Raw genomic sequence first — 25,779 nt, 5'->3', positions numbered from 1 at the left:
TCAGGAAAGTTGGACAAAATCAGGCAGGGTCTACATCCCAAATGGCACCCTATATTCCTTACATAGTGTACTACTTTTGACCAGATCCCCAGTGGCCCTGGTCAAACGTAGTGCACTATTTAGGGAATTGGGTGTCTTTTGTGACACACAACCCATGCTGTCCAAAGCCCATTGCTTCATGTGTGGAATTCACTATAGCACTGGACAGCACACAATCTGTCATGCGATTGTTATCTAATTAAATTCATTAGACCAAAGATGGGCCCAAGTATTTCACACACAGTCATGTTTTCAAGATACGTTGTGTTTTTACCTATACCTCAAACACATTCATTCAACAGAAACATTCACTTAGGATTCCACCATCTCAATCACCTTCCACTGCACTTTGTCACCTTCTTCCTCACCTACCATAAGACTTATCAAGGTGCAATGGAAGAGGATTTAGAAGGTGAACCAAATGTAGTCTACACTGAACTTTTCATATGTCATTAAATGCACTGAATCATGAAGAATAGACTATCAATTTCCATAACCAACAGAACACATCTCCCTGGGGAATGCTATGTAGTGGCCTTGATACACTGTATTCATTTAAATTGTATCAATGTGTGCATTGGTGTTTTAGTAAGCAGGGGTGGACTGGCCATCTGGCAGGGTCGATGCCAGGGTTGATTTCTGGTCCCAGTCTGCCCATGTCAGTAAGGTCTTGAACCCCATGGTGATCAACTGGATATCAACCAGGTATAATGAAAATGCAGTTAAAACACTTATAACACCTTCATTACAACATTAATTTAACTGTATCACCTGCATGTTAGCGTTTTTAATAATTCATCTTGTTCTGCAGGCAGCTCTGCAGTGGTCACTAGCTGGCACAACCATAAAGTCATAGAATCTCATTTTAAACATAACCCTAACCACAATGCCAACCCTAACGCCTAACCTTAAAATAAGCCCAAAAGGCTATTTTTTGTTTTCATACATTTTTACAATATAGCCAATTTTGACTTTGCAGCTGGCCTATCTTAGAAGAACTCGCTCAGTTCTGCCTCCAGGACAAGACTCATGACAATAAACGTCGAGCTGCGTATCAACTCGTGCGTCCTGTTTTAATTCTGGAAAGTCCAGTTTTACTTTTATAATATACGAATTCATACTGTTAAATATTTGTGTGGACAACAATAGTCCAACTAATAGCCTACTAATAATAGCCTATCCACTAACAATGTAATTTTCCTTGAATGCATGCTTGTCAACAAAGATTGATCAGCGTTTGAGTCTCTCAGGAACTGAAAAGGGTTTACCCAAATAATTTAATATGCTCAATATATGTGATTAACGAGGTCCAAGTCTAAGTTTGGCGCGCGCTTTTTCCCGTCGTTAATGGTCAGGATGACCGTATCACACCTTACATGTGTCAAAATCATTTACAATGAACGTACTCAGACAACATCGACAAAACACGTCACACCGTTTGACAAACATCTCAGAGGACACGGGTTGCTTTTTATTCTGATAGACTACTGAACGGTAACATCCCGCATTCCAACAGATTGTCAAGAAGAGCCAGCAGGCTATTGCGCGCATGCATCGTTTTACTGATTTAAGGTTGAGACGTTGACTTATGCGACCTGATAACCTCATAAGATTTGACACCGGAGGAGACATGGTAGGCTATATAAAAAATATTGAACCGAGCACCTTACCTGTCCCTCTCGTTTCCTTCGCCATCCCAACCTCTACGTCTCTACCAGTGCGGAGTCACCGGGGTGTAATTTTGTCAGATAGTTTTAACCGAGTGGGCGCTCCCTCCCTTATCTCCGCACCTTGACGCCAGCCAGGCAGAAGATTGGTAGCCCTGAGGCAGTGAGGATGCGCTTTTTCTCTCGGTTTGAATTCTGCAGCTGAGATCCTCTGGTTCATCGGTGACAAGACCCACATCCAGTGGATCTACCTCTTGTACTGAACACACTTTCAGTTTTTTGTATCTGTGCAGACTTTGCTACTGCCCTCCCCTCCACTACCGTCACATCAGTAGAACTGTTTCAAGGACCAGTGTTTGACTGCCTCCAGTGGCTCGCTGGTGTGCCACCCAAGGGCGTCCGTTGTATGAATTGGCTCTGCCTCCTGCAGTTGGGATTCCAATAAAATAAATTAGTCGACAGTGACACATTGGTGCAAACTGATTTGCATGGGATGCACTTCTAACCATGGACGTGAGGTCTAGTTGAAGTGAAATAAATATAGCCCAATTGGAAAACGACACATCTACAAAATCGCACTCCTGCCTATTCAATTAGGTAGTTACAACTGTTATGATTGAGTAAAACAATAAAGTAAAATAATAAAGATAAGATAACCTATAAGCCTATAAACAACAGACTGAGGTTAATGTTTCAGTATGTTGAACCATAAGTATGCTGCACGCAGCAGACATGACAAATAGCTTGACAAAGACTCTTTATTGACCTTAAAGACATGATGATGATAATGACTGTCTCCAAGCCACAGATGGGGGCCTAAAGGGCAAGGACTGACTCTCACCTTGTCATGACTCTAGCTTTATTTCCTGCAGCCTTGGCAGCCTTGGCTCCTCCACAGTGTTAGGTCAGAGACCCAGCTATAAAACATACTGGAACCAGAGTTCAACAGCATAGCATCACAGCACATTCCTCATGGTCCACAGACGGCTCACATCTTAGGCTTTGTGCGGAGTGGACTTGCATTTAAGAGAAACTGTTATTAGCCACATGGATCAGATGCATGCATTAATGGCCTGCATGATGAGGGATGTACAGTGCCTTGCGAAAGTATTCGGACCCCTTGAACTTTGCGACCTTTTGCCACATTTCAGGCTTCAAACATAAAGATATAAAACTGTATTTTTTTGTGAAGAATCAACAACAAGTGGGACACAATCATGAAGTGGAACGATATTTATTGGATATTTCAAACTTTTTTAATAAATCAAAAACTGAAAAATTGTGCGTGCAAAATTATTCAGCCCCCTTAAGTTAATACTTTGTAGCGCCACCTTTTGCTGCGATTACAGCTGTAAGTCGCTTGGGGTATGTCTCTATCAGTTTTGCACATCGAGAGACTGAAATTTTTTCCCATTCCTCCTTGCAAAACAGCTCGAGCTCAGTGAGGTTGGATGGAGAGCATTTGTGAACAGCAGTTTTCAGTTCTTTCCACAGATTCTCGATTGGATTCAGGTCTGGACTTTGACTTGGCCATTCTAACACCTGGATATGTTTATTTTTGAACCATTCCATTGTAGATTTTGCTTTATGTTTTGGATCATTGTCTTGTTGGAAGACAAATCTCCGTCCCAGTCTCAGGTCTTTTGCAGACTCCATCAGGTTTTCTTCCAGAATGGTCCTGTATTTGGCTCCATCCATCTTCCCATCAATTTTAACCATCTTCCCTGTCCCTGCTGAAGAAAAGCAGGCCCAAACCATGATGCTGCCACCACCATGTTTGACAGTGGGGATGGTGTGTTCAGGGTGATGAGCTGTGTTGCTTTTACGCCAAACATAACGTTTTGCATTGTTGCCAAAAAGTTCAATTTTGGTTTCATCTGACCAGAGCACCTTCTTCCACATGTTTGGTGTGTCTCCCAGGTGGCTTGTGGCAAACTTTAAACAACACTTTTTATGGATATCTTTAAGAAATGGCTTTCTTCTTGCCACTCTTCCATAAAGGCCAGATTTGTGCAATATACGACTGATTGTTGTTCTATGGACAGAGTCTCCCACCTCAGCTGTAGATCTCTGCAGTTCATCCAAAGTGATCATGGGCCTCTCTTGGCTGCATCTCTGATCAGTCCTCTCCTTGTATGAACGGAAAGTTTAGAGGGACGGCCAGGTCTTGATAGATTTGCAGTGGTCTGATACTCCTTCCATTTCAATATTATCGCTTGCACAGTGCTCCTTGGGATGTTTAAAGCTTGGGAAATCTTTTTGTATCCAAATCCGGCTTTAAACTTCTTCACAACAGTATCTCGGACCTGCCTGGTGTGTTCCTTGTTCTTCATGATGCTCTCTGTGCTTTTAACGGACCTCTGAGACTATCACAGTGCAGGTGCATTTATACGGAGACTTGATTACACACAGGTGGATTGTATTTATCATCATTAGTCATTTTGGTCAACATTGGATCATTCAGAGATCCTCACTGAACTTCTGGAAAGAGTTTGCTGCACTGAAAGTAAAGGGGCTGAATAATTTTGCACGCCCAATTTTTCAGTTTTTAATTTGTTAAAAAAGTTTGAAATATCCAATAAATGTCGTTCCACTTCATGATTGTGTCCCACTTGTTGTTGATTCTTCACAAAAAAATACAGTTTTATATCTTTATGTTTGAAGCCTGAAATGTGGCAAAAGGTCGCAAAGTTCAAGGGGGCCGAATACTTTCGCAAGGCACTGTAGGTTAAGTCCCAAATGGCACCCTATTCTCTCAAAGTGCACCATAGTGCAATTTTGCCCTAGTCTGGTCAAAAGTAGTGCACTATAAGGGCAAAGGGTGCCATTTTGGATTCTGTCAAACTGTTATTAGACACATGGATAATCAGATAAGTTAATGGATGCATTGCCGTTAGGGATGTATCCTATTGTATGTAAACTGTAGAAACACAGCACAGTAAGGCTGGCTGGCATGCTTCCGACATTCAGTGCCTAATCCATGATGTTTTATAGATTTCCCTGCTCTGACATTGTCAAAGAACTCTCACAACAGGCTGTCACGTCTATCAAACAATACGCTATATTAATTTAGATCAAATAATGAGATATGACAGTGATCTAAATTAATATATCTCATTATTTGATAGACATGACAGTGATCTAAATTATTATATCTATCAAACCAAATCTATTCATTTAGAGTAGACCACTTTGAATATGCTGAAACCTGCTGTCTATATGTGAAGAGCCCATTCAGATAAACATAGTATCATATTCACCCTACATGTATAGAAATCGTATTACCAAATGACACCCATGTTCCCAACCCTTTCAACAGAAAAAAGATATTGTACTATAACACAAAAACTCAAAGTAGATTCCCAACCTGAAAATATAATTGTAGATTCCCAACCTGAATACAACCTAAAAAAATCATTGTAGATTCCAAACTGAATACAACCTGAAAAACTCATTGTAGATTCCCAACCTGAACCATCTACCAAGCGCAGTGGGAAACATCGGAGAGCAGTGATTGTCTGTTGTTGTGCACAGCAGTGCAGATATATAGTTATACCCTCGTTCTATCCTCTAGCTAGCACATGACCACAGAACAGGTCATAGCCTGGGATCAGAGCAGCACCAGCATCACTCTATCTACAGCTCTGCACCCTGGTGCCATTTAATGACTATCGATGGACCCAAATGCCTGAAGCTGAGCCATCTCCCTCCAATCTGAGTACTGGCCTGGCCACAGACACGATGTATTACCCAACCCTATGAGGACCCAGGATATTTCAACCAGTCAGGATGACCAATGACAAAATACTTCTGGCTCAAGACACTGTATTGTGATTCTAGCAGGAGAGTAAAAGAAAACAGCCAGCAGGGCCAGAAAGACAGCGAGAGATAGCATTGATTACACCCAATGGCCTCACTCACAAGAAAAAAAAAGGTAATTCAATTTTGGCAGAATAACTTTTTTCTTTAGAAGCAATCTCATCCTATGCCAAGGCAGTGTGCCAAGTCTACAACAGGCTCTACTTTGAGCTGTCCCACCCCCCAATCATAAAAAAACTCAGCACTCGTGGCTGAGTGGAAGCAAGTCCCTGCAGCAATGTCCCAACATCTCGTGGAAAGAATTCTCAGAAGAGTGTAGGCTGTTATAGCAGCAAAGGGGGGGACCAACTCCATATTAATGGCTATGATTTTGGAATGAGATGTTCGGCGAGCAGATGTCCACATACATTTGGTCATGTAGTGTACACTGAGTGTACAAAACATTAGGAACACCTTTCCATGACATAGACTGACCAGGTGAATGAAAGCTATGATCCCTTATTGATGAACCTGTTAATGCCACTTCATTCAGTGTAGATGAAGGGCAGGAGACAGGTTAAAGAAGGTTTGCTAAGCCTCTAGACAACTGAGAAATGGATTGTGTATGTGTGCCATTCAGAGGCTTAATCTGCAAGACAAAATATTTAACACCTTTGAACAGGGTATGGTAGTAGGTGCCAGGCACACCAGTTTAGGTGTGTCAAGAACTGCAATGCTGCTGGGTTTTCCCCGCTCAACAGTTCAAGAGTGGTCCACCACCCAAAGGACATCCAGCCAACTTGGCACAATTGTGGGACGCAATGGAGTCAACATGGGCCAGCATCCCTGTGGAACACTTTCATCACCTTGTACAGTATATGCTCCAACAAATTGAGGCTGTTCTGAGGGCAAAAGGGGTGCAATTCAATATTAGAAAGCTGTTCCTAATGTTATGTACACTCAGTGTATATCCACGTATCCAGATACCTGAGAAAGCACCTGGTCTCAGCACTTCCATTTATGTACCAGCCTGTCATAAGAGACATGGGGCTGCTCCAGAGTGAGGGCCAGTGGGTTCTAGGAGAAAAGAAGCCAAGAGATGACCCCATGTGTAGATCATCTACTAACAACAATGAACTTTGCACTTCAAGTCTGAAATAAGACTCTGGACCTTTTTGCCTTTTAGCTATCCACACAAAGACTTTGCTTTCAATACATCTTAATTCTACTAACCATGAGTCAGCAAGGATAATGACACAGCAAGGATAAGTGTTTCACATTTGATAGCTGCCAATGCTATGAGATTACCCACTGCGTTGTGGGGGAAACAAGGTTGTTTCTCTCTCGTTTCTGAAGCAGAGAATTTATAGGTCAGACTATCTGATGACATCAGGGAGATTACTGCCCAGGGAGGGCACATACTGTGCTGATCAATTTCTCAACTGGAGCAGCTGCATTCCTCTCTCATATCCACACCCAGAGCATGGATCTAACTACTACAATCTCCTCAGTAGTTGTTCAGGGAAGGAGAATATCACTGGTTCTGTAAATAGCTAAATAGTACTATAGAGAGAACATTTGTCTTACTTGGTTGAAGATCATATCCAATTTTCTAATAATTGTGAAAATTTCCAGCCATTAGCTGAACTGTCCCTGAGTGAAACCTAAAATGATTCTATTCAGCCTGAAAGGGCATTGTTGCCTCAAAATACGTCACTGTGTGTACCACATAATTCATATTACCATGACTACTAGTCAATACTCACAGTCACATGAATTCTGTCTTTGACAAGGATAATTATGCTGGCTAACATACTGTAGGGACAGGCCCTTTTCACCATTAGAACTGGGGAAAAGGAGACTCAGCTCTATATCTGATGGCTGTATTGATAAAGCAAGATACATCTCATTTTTTAAAATGATGTTATAATACTAACATCATTAAGATTATCAATACCTCATTTTGACTAAATAAAACAACCTTTACATATTGTACCAGAAAAAAAGGTATTACAAAATAAACTTTTGGGCATCAGTATAAAACAGTCTGCTATGAATGTGTCAGAAAACATCACAAAAAGAAAATATATCAAAGCACCACAAAACCAATTTCAATGTGTTCTGTGTTATGTGCAAAACAGATCAGAATAGATTATAGACAGATCTTGTTGTTCTGTTTGTTAATTGTGTTGAAAAGACATTTCTGTGTTGAGTCTGTGTTGGCTGTCTGGGGCGGGAGGTGACACACTCAAAACCAAAGTATCAATAGACAGCGCATTCAGCACCATGAAAATGAAAAATAATTTGAAATTAGCCACCCTGACTCTCACAGACGAACAATATATTTTTCAATTTCAAGTATTCTTCAATTCAAAAACTCCTATTATAAGGATGCGATGGCTCCTAGATTCCAATTTGTGTTGAACTCCGGGACGAAACAGAACTGTGAGAGTGAGTCATGTGTATGTGCATAAGCCTATGTAAAACCTGCATGCATTCTGACACCCACACAAAACACAGTTGGCGGAGAGAAAGAGGGTCTGATTTAGAGTGAGCTATTCACTCAGTCACTCTCTGTCCCTTGTCACAGTCAGTTCTGCTCGGGGCCAACTCAACATCTGGATGTGTCTCTCTCCTCCTTCACAGCTGCTTTCTCTCCAGGGCCTGAGAACATCCGCCACACCAGTAAAGGCTCCCTCATCCAATGTGCACTCATGATATATGCATTGTTATTGAATTGAAATCACTCATTTGGCAAACATACAGTATTTGGTGCATGCCATGGCAAGTGAATCACACAATTTCAATGATTGCAATATGCTATCAGGATTTCCAATGAATGGTGCCCTTGGCTTGCTGCACCCCTATTGTTAATTCCCCAAACAATTAATTTACTTCTATGTTTCAATGTGGAAATGGAAAGAGTGAGTAATCCTGAGGGAGAGGTTTATAAATGGAAAGAGAGGAGACCCTCTGTACTGTAGTAGTTCTCTCTGAGCTTATCAAAACCAACCTGTAATGTCGTAATGTTCTCTCTGAGCTTATCAAAACCAACCTGTAATGTCGTAATGTTCTCTCTGAGCTTATTAAAACCAACCTGTAATGTCGTAATGTTCTCTCTGAACTATCAAAACCAACCTGTAATGTCGTAATGTTCTCTGAGCTTATCAAAACCAACCTGTAATGTCGTAATGTTCTCTCTGAGCTTATCAAAACCAACCTGTAATGTCGTAATGTTCTCTCTGTGCTTATCAAAACCAACCTGTAATGTCGTAATGTTCTCTCTGTGCTTATCAAAACCAACCTGTAATGTCGTAATGTTCTCTCTGAGCTTATCAAAACCAACCTGTAATGTCGTAATGTTCTCTCTGAACTTATCAAACCCAACCTGTAATGTCGTAATGTTCTCTCTGAGCTTATCAAAACCAACCTGTAATGTCGTAATGTTCTCTCTGAGCTTATCAAAACCAACCTGTAATGTCGTAATGTTCTCTCTGAACTTGTCAAAACCAACCTGTAATGTCGTAATGTTCTCTCTTAACTTATCAAAACCAACCTGTAATGTAGTGATATTCTCTCTTAACTTATCAAAACCAACTTTCCCAGTGGAATTCACCCATCCCTCTGGAAGAACTACAGAACCTGCCAAATAGGAATATTCTGCATTGCTTTTGTTCCATTCTATTCTGAATGTATTCTGAATGTTGTCACATAAATGCAATCAGGTTTTTCCCCCCAAAAATGAACTTGTTTTACATAGTTCTTTCATCGTTTTAGTAAAACCGATGCATCACGCTGTATTTAACACACATAGATACATATATGAACATTAACCCAGTCTAAACTATAATCTTAGCTGGCTAAACCCTGAAGAGTAGCCAAGCTCGTTCTACATTGCCCGGTGGCCCAGGTGGGTGGAGTTCTGTTGGTGCTGAGTTGAAATATCCACCTACGCAGTACACCGGGCGATGCAAACCGAACTCGTCCAATGGTCACGAAGAGGAAGAGCTCTATTGGCTGTCTAATGGTGGATCTGAAGCAGGACGGGATGTGATTGGCTTATTACCAACATCTGACTGATAGACAGGTTACACTGATGAGTGAGAATAGCAGGCTAATTGATGTTGCATTTCCCCCATCTGTCCCTTGATACTGAAGCAATTGGACCGGTCCCCCTGAAACTTCCCTTCCCAAAAAACGGAAAAATATGAGTTATTTTTTTCTGAACATACAAAATTCAGATGCATAGCTCAAGAGGATGGCATATGACTTTATCTCCTGTCATCTCTCACTCTCTAAAAGTAACGAGGCAACAATAGTAGTTCTCCCTTGGGCTGGTTTTCTTAGCTCACTTTTTTTGCAACAATTCACACTCCCACACACAGATATGGTGAGAGGAGAGAGAGGCATCTCCAAATGCCAGACCTGAGTATCTGTTATTTGGTACCGTTAACAACATTTGCCGTATTATTCAATTACATGTGCTTCTCTTTGAAATGTCTGAATATGATGCGTTTCTGATCTATCACACTCAAATGCATTCAGTATGCTCATAAAGACAAGAGGGATTCTCTGCATTGCACCAAATTAAGAATTATTTTAAATATGCACTCACACGCACCCCACAACTAGTCAAACACTGGACCTAATGTTTGAATAAGCAAAGAGCACTATGTTTGAGGAAGAGTTGTGTAGCCCTGGGCCAAGTGAATAATCCATCCTCCTACACACGGTGGCATTCAGGGACTAACTGGGTAGCAAATAAATCTGTTGAGATGGCTTAAGGAACAACCAACTGTAGATACAGTTGAAGTCGGAAGTTTACATACGCTTAGATTGTCATTAAAACTAATTTTTCAACCACTCCACATTTCTTGTTAACAAACTATAGTTTTGGTAAATTGGTTAGGAAATCTACTTTGTGCATGACAAGTCATTTTTCCAAAAACAGATTATTATTATTATTATTATTCACAGACAGATTATTTCACATTTCCAGTGGGTAAGAAGTTTACATACACAAAGTTGACTGTGCCTTTTAAACAGCTTGGAAAATTCCAGAAAATGAAGTAATGGGTCTAGAAGCTTCTGATAGGCTAATTGACACAGTTTGAGTCAATTTGAGGTGTACCTGTGGATGTATTTCAAGGCCTACCTTCAAACTCAGTGCCTCTTTCCTTGACATCACGGGAAAATCTAAAGAAATCAGCCAAGACTTCAGAAAAAAATTTGTAGATGTCCACAGGTCTGGTTCATCCTTGGGAGCAATTTCCATATGCCTGAAGGTACCACGTTCATCTGTACAAACAATAGTACACAAGTATAAACACCATGGGACCACACAGCCGTCATACCGCTCAGGAAGGAAATGCGTTCTGTCTCCTAGAGATGAAAGTACTTTAGTGTGAAAAGTGCAAATCAATCCCAGAACAACAGCGAAGGACCTTGTGAAGATGCTGGAGGAAACAGGTAGAAAAGTATCTATATCCACAGTAAAACGAGTGCTATATCGACATAACCTGAAAGGCCGCTCAGCAAGGAAGAAGCCACTGCTCCAAAACCACCATAAAAAGCCAGACTACGGTTTGCAACTACACATGGGCACAAAGATCGTACTTTTTGGAGAAATGTCCTCTGGTCTGAGGAAACAAAAATAGAACTGTTTGGCCATAATGACCATCATTATGTTTGGAGGAGAATGGGGAGGCTTGCAAGCCGAAGAACACCATTCCAACCGTGAAGCACGGGGGTGGCAGCATCATGTTGTGGGGGTGCTTTGCTGCAGGAGGGACTGGTGCACTTCACAAAATAGATGGCAACATGAGGTAGGGAAATTATGTGGATATATTGAAGCAACATCTCAAGACATCAGTCAGGTAGTAAAAGCTTGGTCGCAAATGGGTCTTCCAAATGGACAATGACCCCAAGCATACTTCCAACGTTGTGGCAAAATGTTTTAAGGACAACAAAGTCAAGGTATTGGAGTACCAATCACAAAGCCCTGACCTCAATCCTGTAGAAAATGTGTGGGCAGAACTGAAAAAGCATGTGCGAGCAAGGAGGCCTACAAACCTGACACCAGCTCTGTCAAGAGGAATGGGCCAAAATTCACCCAACTTATTGTGGGAAGGTTGTGGAAGGCTACCAGAAAAGTTTGACCCAAGTGAAACAATTTAAAGGCAATGCTACCAAATTCTAATTGAGTGTATGTAATCTTCTGACCCACTGGGAATGTGATGAAATAAATCAAAGCTGAAATAAATCATTCTCTCTACTATTATTCTGACATTTCACATTCTAAAAAGAAAGTAATAAAGTGGTGATCCTAACTGACCTCAGACAGGGAATTTTTACTTGGATTAAATGTCAGGAATTGTGAAAAACTGAGTTTAAATGTATTTGGCTAAGGTGTATGTAAACTTCCGACTTGAACTGTACATTTGCATTTGAGAAAGTGAAACATTGAAAAGTACTACAGTCCCAAATGGCACGAGTAAGAGTGTACTCAAAGGTCCCTGGTCAAAAGTAGTGCCATTTGTTTGTCGCTCTCACCTGTCTGCAATGGCCCAGGGGTTGAAGCTGCCCACAGTCTCGTGGGAAACCAGGAGGAGGTAAACCTCGTGGTCCTGTCTGTACTGCTTGATACTCCTCTGCATGCTGGCTGGCACAGAGAGTCACATCCCCTCTCCCCTCCTCTCACCTGGGGCTTGGAAGGTGCTGCTGCTGCGGCCAGGTAGACCTGGGGAGTCCTCCTCCCTGATACTATTCTCAGACAGGACACTGTGGTGAGATGGAGAGACAGACAGGGTGTTCAGGCTGTGGAGTTAGAGAGAGAGACAGACAAACAGACAGACAGACAAACAGACAGAGTATGCTTGGGTTCTGGATAGACAAAAACAGACAGGCAAACAGGATGCTCAGGCTGAATACCAGACTGATGGAGCTTCACCCCGTCTTTCATTACATTGTCCTCATCTCCATTCAGCCTGTTTGAATTAGGTACATATGTCAATGGAAGTGAAAAAGCAGCAGCCTGGAATATAACTGCTATTTATCAAGATAGGGGCCAGAACGTGCACACGCGAGAGAGAGACACAGACAGACAGACAGACAGACAGACAGACAGACAGACAGACAGACAGACAGACAGACAGACAGACAGACAGACAGACAGACAGACAGACAGACAGACAGACAGACAGACAGACAGACAGACAGACACAGACAGACAGACAGACAGACAGACAGACAGACAGACAGACAGACAGACAGACAGACAGACAGACAGACACACAGACAGACAGACAGAGAGGAGAGCGAGAGCTGGTAGTCCCATCCACCAAACTACCAGGTGTGAAACAGGGAAGAGACTCAGGGGGTATGCTAATTTGGTATAGAGCAGACTTAACCCACTCTATTAAATTAGTCAAGACAGGAACATTTTTACATTTGACTAATTCATAACAAAATTATTTCAATAGAGAAAAATGTTCTCATGTGTGCTATCTCTATCCCCCCAATAGAATCCCCATACTTTAACCATGACAGATTCTCCATCCTAGAGGGGGAGATCAACAATTTCCAGGCCCATGGACATGTACTAACAAGTCTGTGGTGACCTAAATGCCAGAACTGGACAAGAACATGACACACTCAGCACAAAGGGGGACAAACACCTACCTGGAGGTGACAACATTCCCTCCCCCATATGCCCCCCTAGACACAACTGCGACAACATAACCAACAAAAACGGGTCACAACTCCTGCAGCTCTGTCGCACCCTGGGTATGTACATCGTCAATGGTAGGCTTCGAGGGGACTCCTATGGTTGGTACACAGATAGCTCATCTCTTGGCAGCAGAACTGTAACCTACTTTATCACTGACCTCAACCCAGAGGTTGAGAGCGTTCACAGTCAGCCCACTGACACCCCTATCAGACCACAGCAAAATCAGTCTACTTGAACAGAGCTTTGCTCAATCATGAGGCATCATAGTTAAATGAGCTGAATAATATTAAGAAATGCTATAGATGGAAGGAGTGTAGTGTGAGAATCTACCAAAAAACAATTACGCAACAACAAATTCAATCCCTTCTAGACAATTTCCTGGACAAAAGGTTTGACTGTAATAGTGAAGGTGTATATTTGACCTCACAGCTTCCATATCAAATCTAAAAACTACAAGCAGATAAAAAAATAAAATGAACAACAATAAAAAATGGTTTGATGAAGACTGCAAAAACCTAAGAGAGAAATTGAGAAACCTATCCAACCAAAAACATAGAGACCCAAAAAACACTGAGCCTACGGCTCCGCTAAGGTGAAACAGAAATAAACTACGAAAAAAGGATCAGCACATCAGAAATCAGCTCAATGAAATTGAATAATCTATAGAATCTAAACACTTCTGGGAAAATTGGAAAACTCTAAACAAACAACTACACAAAGAATTATCTATCCAAAACAGAGATGTATGGATAAACCACTTTGTCACGCCCTGACCATAGAGAGCCATTGTTTCACTATGGTGTAGTAGGTCAGGGCGTGACTGAGGTGTTCTAGTTTATTATTTCTATGTGATGTTCTAGTTTATTATTTCTACGTGGCGTTATAGTTTATTATTTCTATGTGGCGTTCTAGTTTTCATATTTCTATGTTGGTGTGCTTGATATGGTTCCCAATTAGAGGCAGCTGGTAATCGTTGTCTCTAATTGGGGATCACATTTAGGTAGCCTTTTTCCACCTGTGTTTTGTGGGATAGTGAATTTTGTATTTTGAGTTAGTGTATGTAGCGCCTCTGCAGTCACTGTTAGTTTCTTGTTTTGTTTTATAGTTTCACTTTAATAAATTATGTGGAACTGTAATCATGCTGCGCCTTGGTCCTTCTCTACAAACGATCATGACACACATCTTCAATCTTTTTGGCTCAAAAACAAACAGCAAAAATAAATGATGAAATACAGAATCAATTCTTAAAGACTACCAGAACACACTGGATTCTCTAATAGATCTGAATGAACTCCAGGACAAAACACAAACCCTCCAACCCAAAAAGGCCTGTGGTGTTGATGGTACCCTACATGAAATGATAAAATATACAGACCACAAATTCCAATTGACTATACTTTAACTCTTTAACATCATCCTCAGCTCTGAGATCTTCCGCAATATTTGTAACCTAAGACTGATTACCCCAATCCACAAAAGTGGAGACAAATTTGAACCAAATAACTACAGTGGGATACGTGTCAAAAGCAACCTTGAGAAAATCCTCTGCATTATCATTAACAGCAGACACGTACATTTCCTCAGCGACAATGTACTGAGCAAATGTCAAATTGGCTTTTTACCAAATTACTGTACAACAGACCACGTATTCACCCTGCACACCTTAATTGATAAACAAACAAACCAAAAAGTATTTTCATGCTTTGTTGATTTCAAAAAAGCTTTTGACTGAATTTGGCATGAGGGTCTGCTTAACAAATTGAAGGAAAGTGATGTTGGGGGAAAAACCATACATTATAAAATCCATGTTCACAAACAACAAATGTGCGGTTAAAATTGGCAAAAAACACATTTCTTTCCACAGGGTCGGGAGATGAGATAGGGATGCACCTTAAGCCCCACCCTCTTCAACATATATATCAACAAATTGGTGTGGTCGCTAGAACAGTCTGCAGCACCCAGCCTCACTCTACTAAAATCTGAAGTCAAATGTCTACTGCTTGCTGATGATCTGGTGCTTCTGTCCCCAACCAAGGAGGGCCTACAGCAACACCTATATCTTCTGCACAGATTCTGTCAGACCTGGGCCCTGACAGTAAATCTCAGTAAGACAAAAATAATGGTGTTTCAAAAAAGGTCCAGTCGCCAGGACCACGAATACAAATTCCATCTAGACACCATTGCCCTAGAGCACACAAAAAACTATATACAGTATACCTCGGCCTAAACATCAGCGCCACAAGTTACTTCCACAAAGCTGTGAACGATCTGAGAGACAAGGCAAGAAGGACCTTCTATGCCATCAAAAGGAACATAAAACTCGACATACCAATTAGGATCTGGTTAAAAATACTTGAATCAGTTATAGAACCCATTGCCCTTTATGGTTGTGATCCGCTTACCAACCAAGAATTCACAAAATGGGACAAACACCAGATTGAGACTCTGCATGTAGAATTCTGCAAAAATATCCTCTGTGTACAACGTAAAACACCAAATACTGCATGCTGAGCAGAATTAGCCGATACCCGCAAATGATCAAAATCCAGAAAAGAGCCGTTAAATTCTACCACCACCTAAAAGGAAGCAATTCCCAAACCTTCCATAACAAAGCCATCACCTACAGAGAAATAAACCTGGAGAAGAGACCCCTAAGCAAGCTGGTCTTGGTGCTCTGTTCACAAACACAAACAGACCTCACAGAGCCCCGGGACAGCAACACAATTAGACCCAACCAAATCATGAGAAAACAAAAAGAGAATTACATTGGAAAGTAAGAGCAAATGCTATCTGACCCCAAATGCTATCACACCCTAAACAGAGAGTACAGTGGCAGAATACCTGACCACTGTGACTGACCCAAAATTAAGGAAATCTTTGACTATTTACAGACTCGGTGAGCATAGCCTACAAGGGCAAACCTGTCTCTCACGAGAAGACAGGCTATGCACACAGCCCACAAAATGAGGTGGAAACTGAGCTGCCCTTCCTATCCTCCTGCCAAATGTATGGCCATATTAGAAACACATATTTCCTCAGATTACACAGACCCACAATGAATTTGAAAACAAATCCAATTTTGATAAACTCCCAAATCTATTGGGTGAAATACCACAGTGGGCATCACAACATCAAGATGTGTGACCTGTTGCACAATAAAAGGGAAACCAGTGAAGAACACCATTGTAAATACAACCTATATTTATGTTTATTTATTTTTCCTTTCGTACTTTAACTATTTGCACATCATTACAACACTGTATATAGACATAATATGACATTTGAAATGTCTTCATTCTTTTGGAACTTTTATAAGTGTATGTTTACTGTTCATTTTTGATTGTTTATTTCACTTTTGTTTATTATCTATTTCACTTGCTTTGGCAATGTAAAGATACATTTTCCATGCCAATAAAGCCCTTAAATTGAAATTGAATTGAGAGAGAGGAGAGAGAGAGACAGAGAGAGGTGTGATACTACATTATAAAGTCTGTGTGTTCCCCTCACACCCACACTCTCCTCTGCCCCAAGTGGAGGGTGTCAGCTGGGGGCTCATTTGGGCAATGTCAAGGCCAGGGTTGTAATATTTGTTTCTGAGAGTAAGTCAGTTCAGCTCTGGCAACAGCTCTGGCTGCTACTATATTTAGAGACAGACACAGCAGTTCCACAAGTAAAGTGCCTCTCTAATGTTCTCCCCACACACCAACCCAGGTCCAGCCCCATTTGCTCCTGCTGCTCATGGGGTCTGCACACCATGGGGCCAGGCTGTGAGCAGACAGAGACACAGCGAGAAGTGCCAGGTTGGGTATTTCACTGTTAGCCCTGCCAATACCCTCCATCCCTGGACTACACACAGCACCCATTTCTGCTCTGACAGGTCAGTTAAGGGCCATTGAGGCGATAACACAATCATTTCCCTTCTCCCCTTGTGCAAGATTTCCTTTATGTCCACACAAAATGGAATAACACACTTAGATTAAAAGCAGAGTGAAGGCGCCCAAGGGTTATGTGCAACTTTAAGAGTGTGGGCATGAGGGCACCAGTCAGGAAACACCTTTCACAAATTCAAGTGGCAGTACATTTTCACAAAAGAGAAGATTTTCACATGGGTAGGGTTTGAGCACGGTAAGGTGATGTGATTGCCAATGTATACAAGCTGCACTACTCTTTCTCCTGGCTCTACAAGGATGCTTAGAAAGCTTAGAGACAATGAGGACACACTCACTGACACGTGTTAATCGTAGGTGGTGAATATTTTGCGGTCTGTTCACTGTTGTGAGTGTGGGCAGCAGTTGCTGACAGGGGGAGAGGAGAGGGTAGCTGCAGTCTGATCATAGCCTGACAAACCCAGCCCTCTCACATCCACCTACTACAGAAAGGCCTAACACAAACAACTCAAATTGATGAGCAGCCTGAGCCATAAATCCCCACAGCGAGGTGCGTGATATCGACTTCAAATGACTTTCAAGATAGTTTGTCGTTCTTCTCCAACAACTACATAAGTCTATCGCCAAGGAAACAGAGAAAGCGGCAAAGCACCAGCTCCATATGTGATATATCAAACAGGAAGCAGACTGCGCTGGGCTTGATTCCGAGACAGCAAGAGAGAGAGTGAAAGAGAGAGAGAGAGAGAGAGAGAGAGAGAGAGAGAGAGAGAGAGAGAGAGAGAGAGAGAGAGAGAGAGAGAGAGACCCAAATCTGTTTCAGAGATAGTGGGGGGTGATTCAGAGAAGAGGCTGGCTACAGCTCTACCGCTAGAGAACTGGTGCTTAGGTTCTGAGAGCAGAGAAACAAATCAATGCACTAAGAAAACAGGTGGATGGAGAAAACAGTGCAGAGAAAAGAAGGTGAATCATTGCAATGTGGTAGCAACTTGTATTTCCTTCTGCCTACAACAATAACAGATGGTTCTACCTATCAGAGCCAATCGCAGAGACAGGGGCAGTGGTGGAGTTTCTTGGGAGCTAGAGGTCTTGATTAGATGGGCTGGTAACAGCCATCACCGCATCAAATCTATTGAGAGACCAATTTCCTGTAACAAGGTTATGGCTTAGAAGAGATTTGTCTGAGAGGACAGTACAATAGAGTGAAGGTTTGAGAGAACAGTATAAGAGAGTGATGGTTTGAGAGAACAGTATAAGAGAGTGATGGTTTGAGAGAACAGTACAAGAGAGTAATGGTTTGAAAGAAAGAGGAACACACCAGGTACAAAAGCAGGGCTCTCCAACCCTGTTCCTAGAGAGCTATCATCCTGTAGGCTCTCTCTAACCCTGTTCCTAGAGAGCTATCATCCTGTAGGCTCTCTCCAACCCTGTTCCTAGAGAGCTATCATCCGGTAGGCTCTCTCCAACCCTGTTCCTAGAGAGCTATCATCCTGTAGGCTCTCTCCAACCCTGTTCCGAGAGAGCTATCATCCTGTAGGCTCTCTCTAACCCTGTTCCTAGAGAGCTATCATCCTGTAGGCTCTCTCCAACCCTGTTCCTAGAGAGCTATCATCCTGTAGGCTCTCTCCAACCCTGTTCCTAGAGAGCTATCATCCTGTAGGCTCTCTCCAACCCTGTTCCTAGAGAGCTATTGTCCTGTAGGCTCTCTCCAACCCTAATCTGGGACACCTGATTCTAATAATTAGCTGGTTGAAAATCTGAACCGGGTTAGTTACAACTGGGGTTTGAGCGAAAACCTACAGGAGGGTAGCTCTCCAGGAACAGGGTTGGAAAGCCCCTGACAAAAGACTGGATAGAACAGAAATCATCTTCAGACAGTAGCAGAGTGACCAGTCTTTAATCTGACCACTGATTTGTTTGTCTTGGTGGTGTGGTCAGTCAGCATCCGTCAGAGAGGGACCAGTAGGGCGGGTGTCATCCTCCCTCCACTAGGTCTTCTCACCATGGAGACCTCTTATCCTCAGCTCCAATGATGCATGACCTCCCCCCACCCACTCCGTTGCTCTCACCACACGCATACAGAGGATTAGACTCTCTACCCACCCATCATCTCCATCATAAATCACCCACCCCAATTCAACCCAGGTCACAGAGAGGGACGAGGATCTACAGCTAGTCTAATGCATGTTGAAATGTTATATTTAAAAGCAATGCATGTGGACTGAGTACTGAGTGTTTCCCAGGGGGACTGAAGTATCTCCATTAAAGCTCTAGCCTACAGCAGCTAATTCAATCTTTAAGTTTAACTATCAGTCTCGACTCAATAACCACAGAAGCTTGGGAAAGTATTCACCCCTTTGGCATTTGTCCTATTTTGTTGACTTACAACCTGGAATTAAAATTGATTTTTGGGGGGTTGTATTATTTGATTTACACAACATGCCTACCACTTTGAAGATGCAAAATAGTTTTCATTGTGAAACAGACAAAAAATAAGACAATGAACTTTAGCATGCACAACTATTCACTATTCACTACTCAAGAATTTCCCTGTATTTAGCGCCATCCATCATTCCTTCAATTCTGACCAGTTTCCCAGTCCCTGATGATGAAAAACACCCCCACAGCATGATGCTGCCACTACCATGCTTCACTGTGAGGATGGTGTTCGCGGGGTGATGAGAGGTGTTGGGTTTGCCCCAGACATAGCGTTTTCCTTGATGGCCAGAAAGCTACATTTTAGTCGTCTCATCTGACCAGAGTACCTTCTTCCACATGTTTGGGGAGTCCGCATGTCTTTTGGCGAACACCAAACGTGTTTGCTTATTGTTTTCTTTAAGAAATGTATTTTTTTCTGGCCACTCCTCTGTAAAGCCCAGCTCTGTGGAGTGTACGGCTTAAAGTGGTCCTATAGACAGATACTCCAATCTCCGCTGTGGAGCTTTGCAGCTCCTTCGGGGTTATCTTTGGTCTCTCTGTTGTCTCTCTGATTAATACCCTCCTTGCCTGGTCGGTGAGTTTTGGTGGGCGGCCCTCTCTTGGCAGGTTTGTTGTGGTGTCATATTCTTTCCATTCTTTAAATATGGATTTAATTGTGCTCAGTGGGATGTTCAAAGTTTTTATATATTTTTTATAACCCAAACCTGATCTGTACTTCTCCACAACTTTGTCCCTGACCTGCTTGGAGAGCTCCTTTGTCTTCATGGTGCCGCTTGCTTGGTGGTGCCCTTTGCTTATTGGTGTTGCAGACTCTGGAGCCTTTCAGAACAGGTGTATATATACTGAGCTCATGTGACATATCATGTGACACTTTAATTGCACACAGGTGGACATTATTTAACTAATTATGTGACTTCTGAAGGTAATTGGTTGCACCAGATCGTATTTAGGGAGCTTCATAGTAAAGGGGTGAATACATACGCACGCACCACTTTTCCGTATTTTATTTTTTACATTTTCTGAAACAAGTTTTTTTTTTCATTTCACTTCACCAATTTTGACTATTTTGTGTATGTCCATTACATGAAATCCAAATAAATATCAATTTAAATTACAGGTTGTAATGCAAAAAAATAGGAAAACACCAATGGGATGAATACTTTTGCAAGGCACTGTAAGTGGTTCATTGGAGTGAAAGGGGGGTAGATATTTGTAAATGAACGTCCTCATCAACTGTAACCACATTTTCTAAGGAGAGCTTTGAGCAAATGATACCTTAACAGAAGTGTACATTTGCCAGCGAGATTACTTTCCAACAGCTGTTTCCAAGTGCTGTTCAAATCTACAAGACGATGTTATACCATATACGTGATGATTGGAAAAGGCTGACCATCGGGAGTGTAGGCTTTTTCTCTTACTTAGGTGATCAACGCAGCACAACACAGGCTTTGAACCTCCCAAAAATGAAAGTTACACTTGATTTTAACAATGACAAATAACAAAACACCTAAAAAAAACAGAATGGGGGAGAAATTAGTTCCTATGAATTCCAGAACAAATCAGACGAGAGTTGTGCTTTGAGGATTGTGTACAATAACAACATTGTGTTCTATTCTCAACAGTGGTGGAAAAAGTACCCAATTGTCATACTTGAGTAAATGTAAAGATTCTTTATAAGAAAATGTACTCAAGTAAAAGTGAGAGTCACCCATTAAAATACTACCTGAGTAAAAGTCTTAAGTATTTGGTTTTAAATATGCTGTACTTAAAGTATCAAAAGTAAATGTAATTCCTAAAATATATATTAAGTAAACCAGACGGAAACTTTTTCTTTTTAAGGGGCACACTCCAACACTCAGACAGAATTTACAAACGAAGCATGTGTGTTGAGTGAGTCCACCAGATCATCAGTAGGGATGACCAGGGATGTTCTCTTGAATAACTGTGAATTGGACCATTTTCCTGACCTGCTGAGCATTTCAAAATGTAACGAATACTTTTGGGTGTCAGGGAAAATGTATGGAGTAAAAAGTACATTATTTTATTTAGGAATGTAGTGAAGTAATAGTAGTCAAAAATATACAGTTGAAGTCGGAAGTTTACATACATCTTAGCCAAATACATAAACTCAGTTTTTCACAATTCCTGACATTTAATCCTATAAAAAAAGTCCCTGTTTTAGGTCAGTTAGGATCATCACTTTATTTTAAGAATGTGAAATGTCAGAATAATAGTAGAGAGACTGATTTATTTCAGCTTTGATTTATTTCATCACATTCCCAGTGGGTCAGAAGATTACATACACTCAATTAGTATTTGGTAGCATTGCCTTTAAATTGTTTCACCTGGGTCAGACGTTTCTGGTAGCCTTTCACAACCTTCCCACAATAAGTTGGGTGAATTTTGGCCCATTTCTCTTGACAGAGCTGATGTAACTGAGTCAGATTTGTAGGCCTCCTTGCTCGCACATGCTTTTTCAGTTCTGCCCACACATTTTCTATAGGACTGAGGTCAGGGCTTTGTGATGGCCACTCCAATACCTTGACTTTGTTGTCCTTAAGCCATTTTGCCACAACTTTGGAAGTATGCTTGGGGTCGTTGTCCATTTGGAAGACTCATTTGCAAACAAGCTTTAACTTCCTGACTGATGTCTTGAGATGTTGCTTCAATATATCCACATAATTTTCCTACCTCATGTTGCCATCTATTTTGTGAAGTGCACCAGTCCCTCCTGCAGCAAAGTACCACCACAATATAATGCTGCCACCCCCGTGCTTCATGGTTGGGATGGTGTTCTTCGGCTTGCAAGCCTCCCCCTTTCTCCTCCAAACATAACGATGGTCATCATGGCCAAATAGTTATATTTTTGTTTCATCAGACCAGAGAACATTTCTCCAAAAAGTATGATCTTTGTCCCCATTTGCAGTTGCAAACCGTAGTCTGGCTTTTTTCATGGCGGTTTTGGAGCAGTGGCTTCTTCCTTGCTGAGCAGCCTTTCAGGTTATGTTGATATAGAGCTTGTTTTACTGTGGATATAGAAACTTGTATTCCTGTTTCCTCCAGCATCTTCACAAGGTCCTTTGCTGTTGTTCTGGAATTGATTTTCACTTTCGCACCGAAGTACATTAATCTCTAGGAGACAGAACGCGTCTCCTTCCTGAGTGGTATGACGGCTGTGTGGTCCCATGGTGTTTATACTTGCATACTAATGTTTGTACAGATGAACGTGGTACCTTCAGGTGTTTGGAAATTGCTCAGACTTGTGGAGGTCTACAATTTTTTTTCTGAGGTCTTGGCTGATTTCTTTTGTTTTTCCATGATGTCAAGCAAAGAGGCACTGAGTTTGAAAGTAGGCCTTGAAATACATCCACAGGTACACCTCCAATTGACTCAAATTATGTCAATTAGCCTATCAGAAGCTTCTAAAGCCATGACATCCTTTTCTGGAATTTTCCAAGCTATTTAAAGGCACAGTCAACTGTGTGTATGTAAACTTCTAACCCACTGGAATTGTGATACAGTGAAGTATAGGTGAAATAATCTGTCTGTAAACAATTGTTAGAAAAATTACTTGTGTCATGCACAAAGTACATGTCCTAACCGACTTGCCAAAACTATAGTTTGTGGAGTGTTTGAAAAACGAGTTTTATTGATGCCAACCTAAGTGTATGCAAACTTTCGACTTCAACTGTACCTAGTAAAGTATACTGAACAAAAATATAAACACAACATGCAACAATTTTAACAATTTTATTGAGTTACAGTTCATATACGGAAATCAGTAAATTAAAATAAATAAATTAGGCTTTAATCTATGGATCATGTGAATTAGGCTACAATTCACATGACTGGGCAGGAGCGCAGCCACCGGTGGGCCTGGGAGTGCATAGGCCCACCCACTTGGGAGCCAGGTCCACCCACTCATCAGCATTAGTTTTTATCCACAGAAAAACTTCTCAGTTTCATCAGCTTTCTGGGTGGCTGGTCTCAGACGATCCCGCAGGTGAAGAAGCCGGATGTGGAGGTTCTTGGCTGGCGTGGTTACACGTGGTCTGCGGTTGTGAGGCCGGTTGGACGTACTGCCACATTCTCTAAAACGACATTGGAGGCAGCTAATGGTAGAGAAATTGACATTAAATTATCTGGCAACAGCACTGGTGGACATTCCTGCAGTCAGCATACCAATTGCACGATCCCTCAAAACTTGAGTCATATGTGATATTGTGTTGTGTGAGAAAACGGCACATTTTAGAATGGCCCTTTATTGGCCCCAGCACAAGGTGCACCTGTGTAATGATCATGCTGTTTAATCAGCTTCTTGATATGCCACACCTGTCAGGTGGATGGATTATCTTGGCAAAGGAGAAATGCTCACTGACAGCGATGTTACCAAATTTGTGCACAACATTTGAGCGAAAAATGCCTTTTGTGCGTGAGTGATTGGCATACTGAATGATGTGTGCACTACTTTCATAAGCTATGAGATATGGCTATGCAGCCAATCCCTGGTGTGTGTTTGTGTTGTCTGCAGTGGAAGGGCCTGCTGACTCCCTCTCCCTGTGCTGAGCATTGTTGGTTGTAAACACAGGTAATCACAAGCTTAGACAACACACACAACATATTGAGCTCTGCACACTAATAGGCAGCTGTGCCCACTCTCCGCTTCCCAAACCCACAGCATTAATCACTGTTTTCATACATTCTACCCTACAACAACAACTGTCCACACACACACACACACACACACGGATTAGCTATCACATTCCATTCAGGCCTTATAGAATGACTAGCCCCCTCTAGTGACTGTCTGACATACTAAATGGGATTTTTTTCCAAGCGCTTTAAACACACTGTAAATCTTCCTGTGGTGAATTGCCCTATAAAAAGAGTGAGAACATAATTTCATTAGCCTAATGATAGCAATAACTCTCTCCCTCTCTCTAGATTTATCATCAGTTTACCACTTTTCCACTAACAATCCCTTACGCAGAAACCTGATGGAGTTTGAACTTCATCACAATAAGTATGCATGAGTAGTAATTGAGCATAACTGTGTCTATAACTAGCCTATAATTCTCTGCACTGTGTTATACTACGGCCCAGAGCTCCACCTCAGTATTTTTTTAATCAAGGAAGTCCCATTGAGGTCAGAAGACCTCTTTTACAAGGGACCTGGCCAAATGAATGAATGACATGTGGAGAAGCATAAGGACAACCAGAGACAAAGCACCACAGAGCTATAGATAACTTTGATGAGGCAGTACATCATCTAGTTACGTACCATCATCTGGTCCATTATTTCCTTTCACTATTGATTGTGTATTGCCTGGCATCGAAGTGGCCATTATAATATGATGGATAGGCTATATTTCAACCTATAAAATTTCAGTGGCTCTACTTCCTGGAGTTGGGAATGTAATAAAAAATAAATGAGAATACAACACCAGACATATGGGAATAATCTTCATTTTGAAGCTAGGAGCTACACTTTGGTTATAGAATTAGCCTGTGCTCCTGTTCATCTCTTCTGATCTGAGGAGGGAGGGCTGGTTGCAGACAGACAGAAAGCAATCTGAGAAATGTCATTCCTATATGAGCAATCCAACAGGCAATAGTGTGCTCTTGTTATCAGAAGGGCTTCACTTGAGACGGAATAATAATCACCTCCACTCTGAACAACACTTCTGACATATAAAGAACGGATGTGATCTTGATGAAAAACGACAACAGGACTACGAGGGCTGACAGAGGACCCTCCAGAGAAATATGCATTTTAGTGCTGGCAGTGCAGTACTAGAGATGTGCACTCAGCAACCATTTCTGCCTAGATGTAGCACATGAGGATAAAAATGTAGAAATATAATTGTGTGTCTTTGATACGTCAAGATGTCCCATGACAAACACTATCTCACCAAGAGAAGAATCAGTGAGCCAGACACACAAACCACTCTAGAGTGATTCCATACGAAACCAGAACCAAAAAAATACCATGATTTTGGGGATTTTCACAAAATGTTATCCATATAATGGTCCTTTAGAGCAGGTTTTTCTAAACTTGGGCCCTGGAGTTTTTGCCCTAGCACTACACAGCTGATTTAATTGAGAAATAATGAATCAAAGTTGGCATATTTATTAGATTTTGGCCTTGCCCAGGCTCCTTTAAGACTCCATATGACTTGGCGTCATATTAAGCTTTACCGCTGCTCTGTAGTACTTGATTTCA

At 41.6% G+C, this 25,779-nt stretch overlaps 2 protein-coding genes across 4 annotated transcripts in view; both read right to left on the bottom strand.

Moving 5' to 3' along the window:
• The window catches only part of LOC118396866 (membrane-associated phosphatidylinositol transfer protein 3-like), a 121,271-nt gene extending 119,258 nt beyond the window's left edge, over window positions 1-2,013 (bottom strand). For both annotated transcript variants that reach the window (XM_052467626.1, XM_052467627.1), the window contains exon 1: window positions 1,710-2,013. In XM_052467626.1, the coding sequence (XP_052323586.1) occupies window positions 1,710-1,734 (25 nt within the window). In that variant the 5' untranslated portion in view covers window positions 1,735-2,013. The remainder of the gene's footprint in view (window positions 1-1,709) is intronic.
• A 21,277-nt stretch (window positions 2,014-23,290) lies between these two features.
• Window positions 23,291-25,779, bottom strand: part of LOC118397453 (rRNA methyltransferase 3A, mitochondrial-like) — a 114,572-nt gene continuing 112,083 nt past the window's right edge. Inside the window, exon 16 of one of the 2 annotated variants that reach the window (XM_052467629.1) lies at window positions 23,291-23,668. The gene's annotated coding sequence lies outside the window, so the exon portion shown is untranslated. The remainder of the gene's footprint in view (window positions 23,669-25,779) is intronic. The other variant, XM_052467628.1, reaches the window with a different exon arrangement.

The sequence above is a fragment of the Oncorhynchus keta genome, chromosome 18 (assembly GCF_023373465.1).
Source record: "Oncorhynchus keta strain PuntledgeMale-10-30-2019 chromosome 18, Oket_V2, whole genome shotgun sequence".
Lineage (NCBI taxonomy): Eukaryota > Metazoa > Chordata > Actinopteri > Salmoniformes > Salmonidae > Oncorhynchus > Oncorhynchus keta.
The sequence above is the reverse complement of the archived record's forward strand: the minus strand, read 5'-3'. Positions and strand labels throughout refer to the sequence as shown.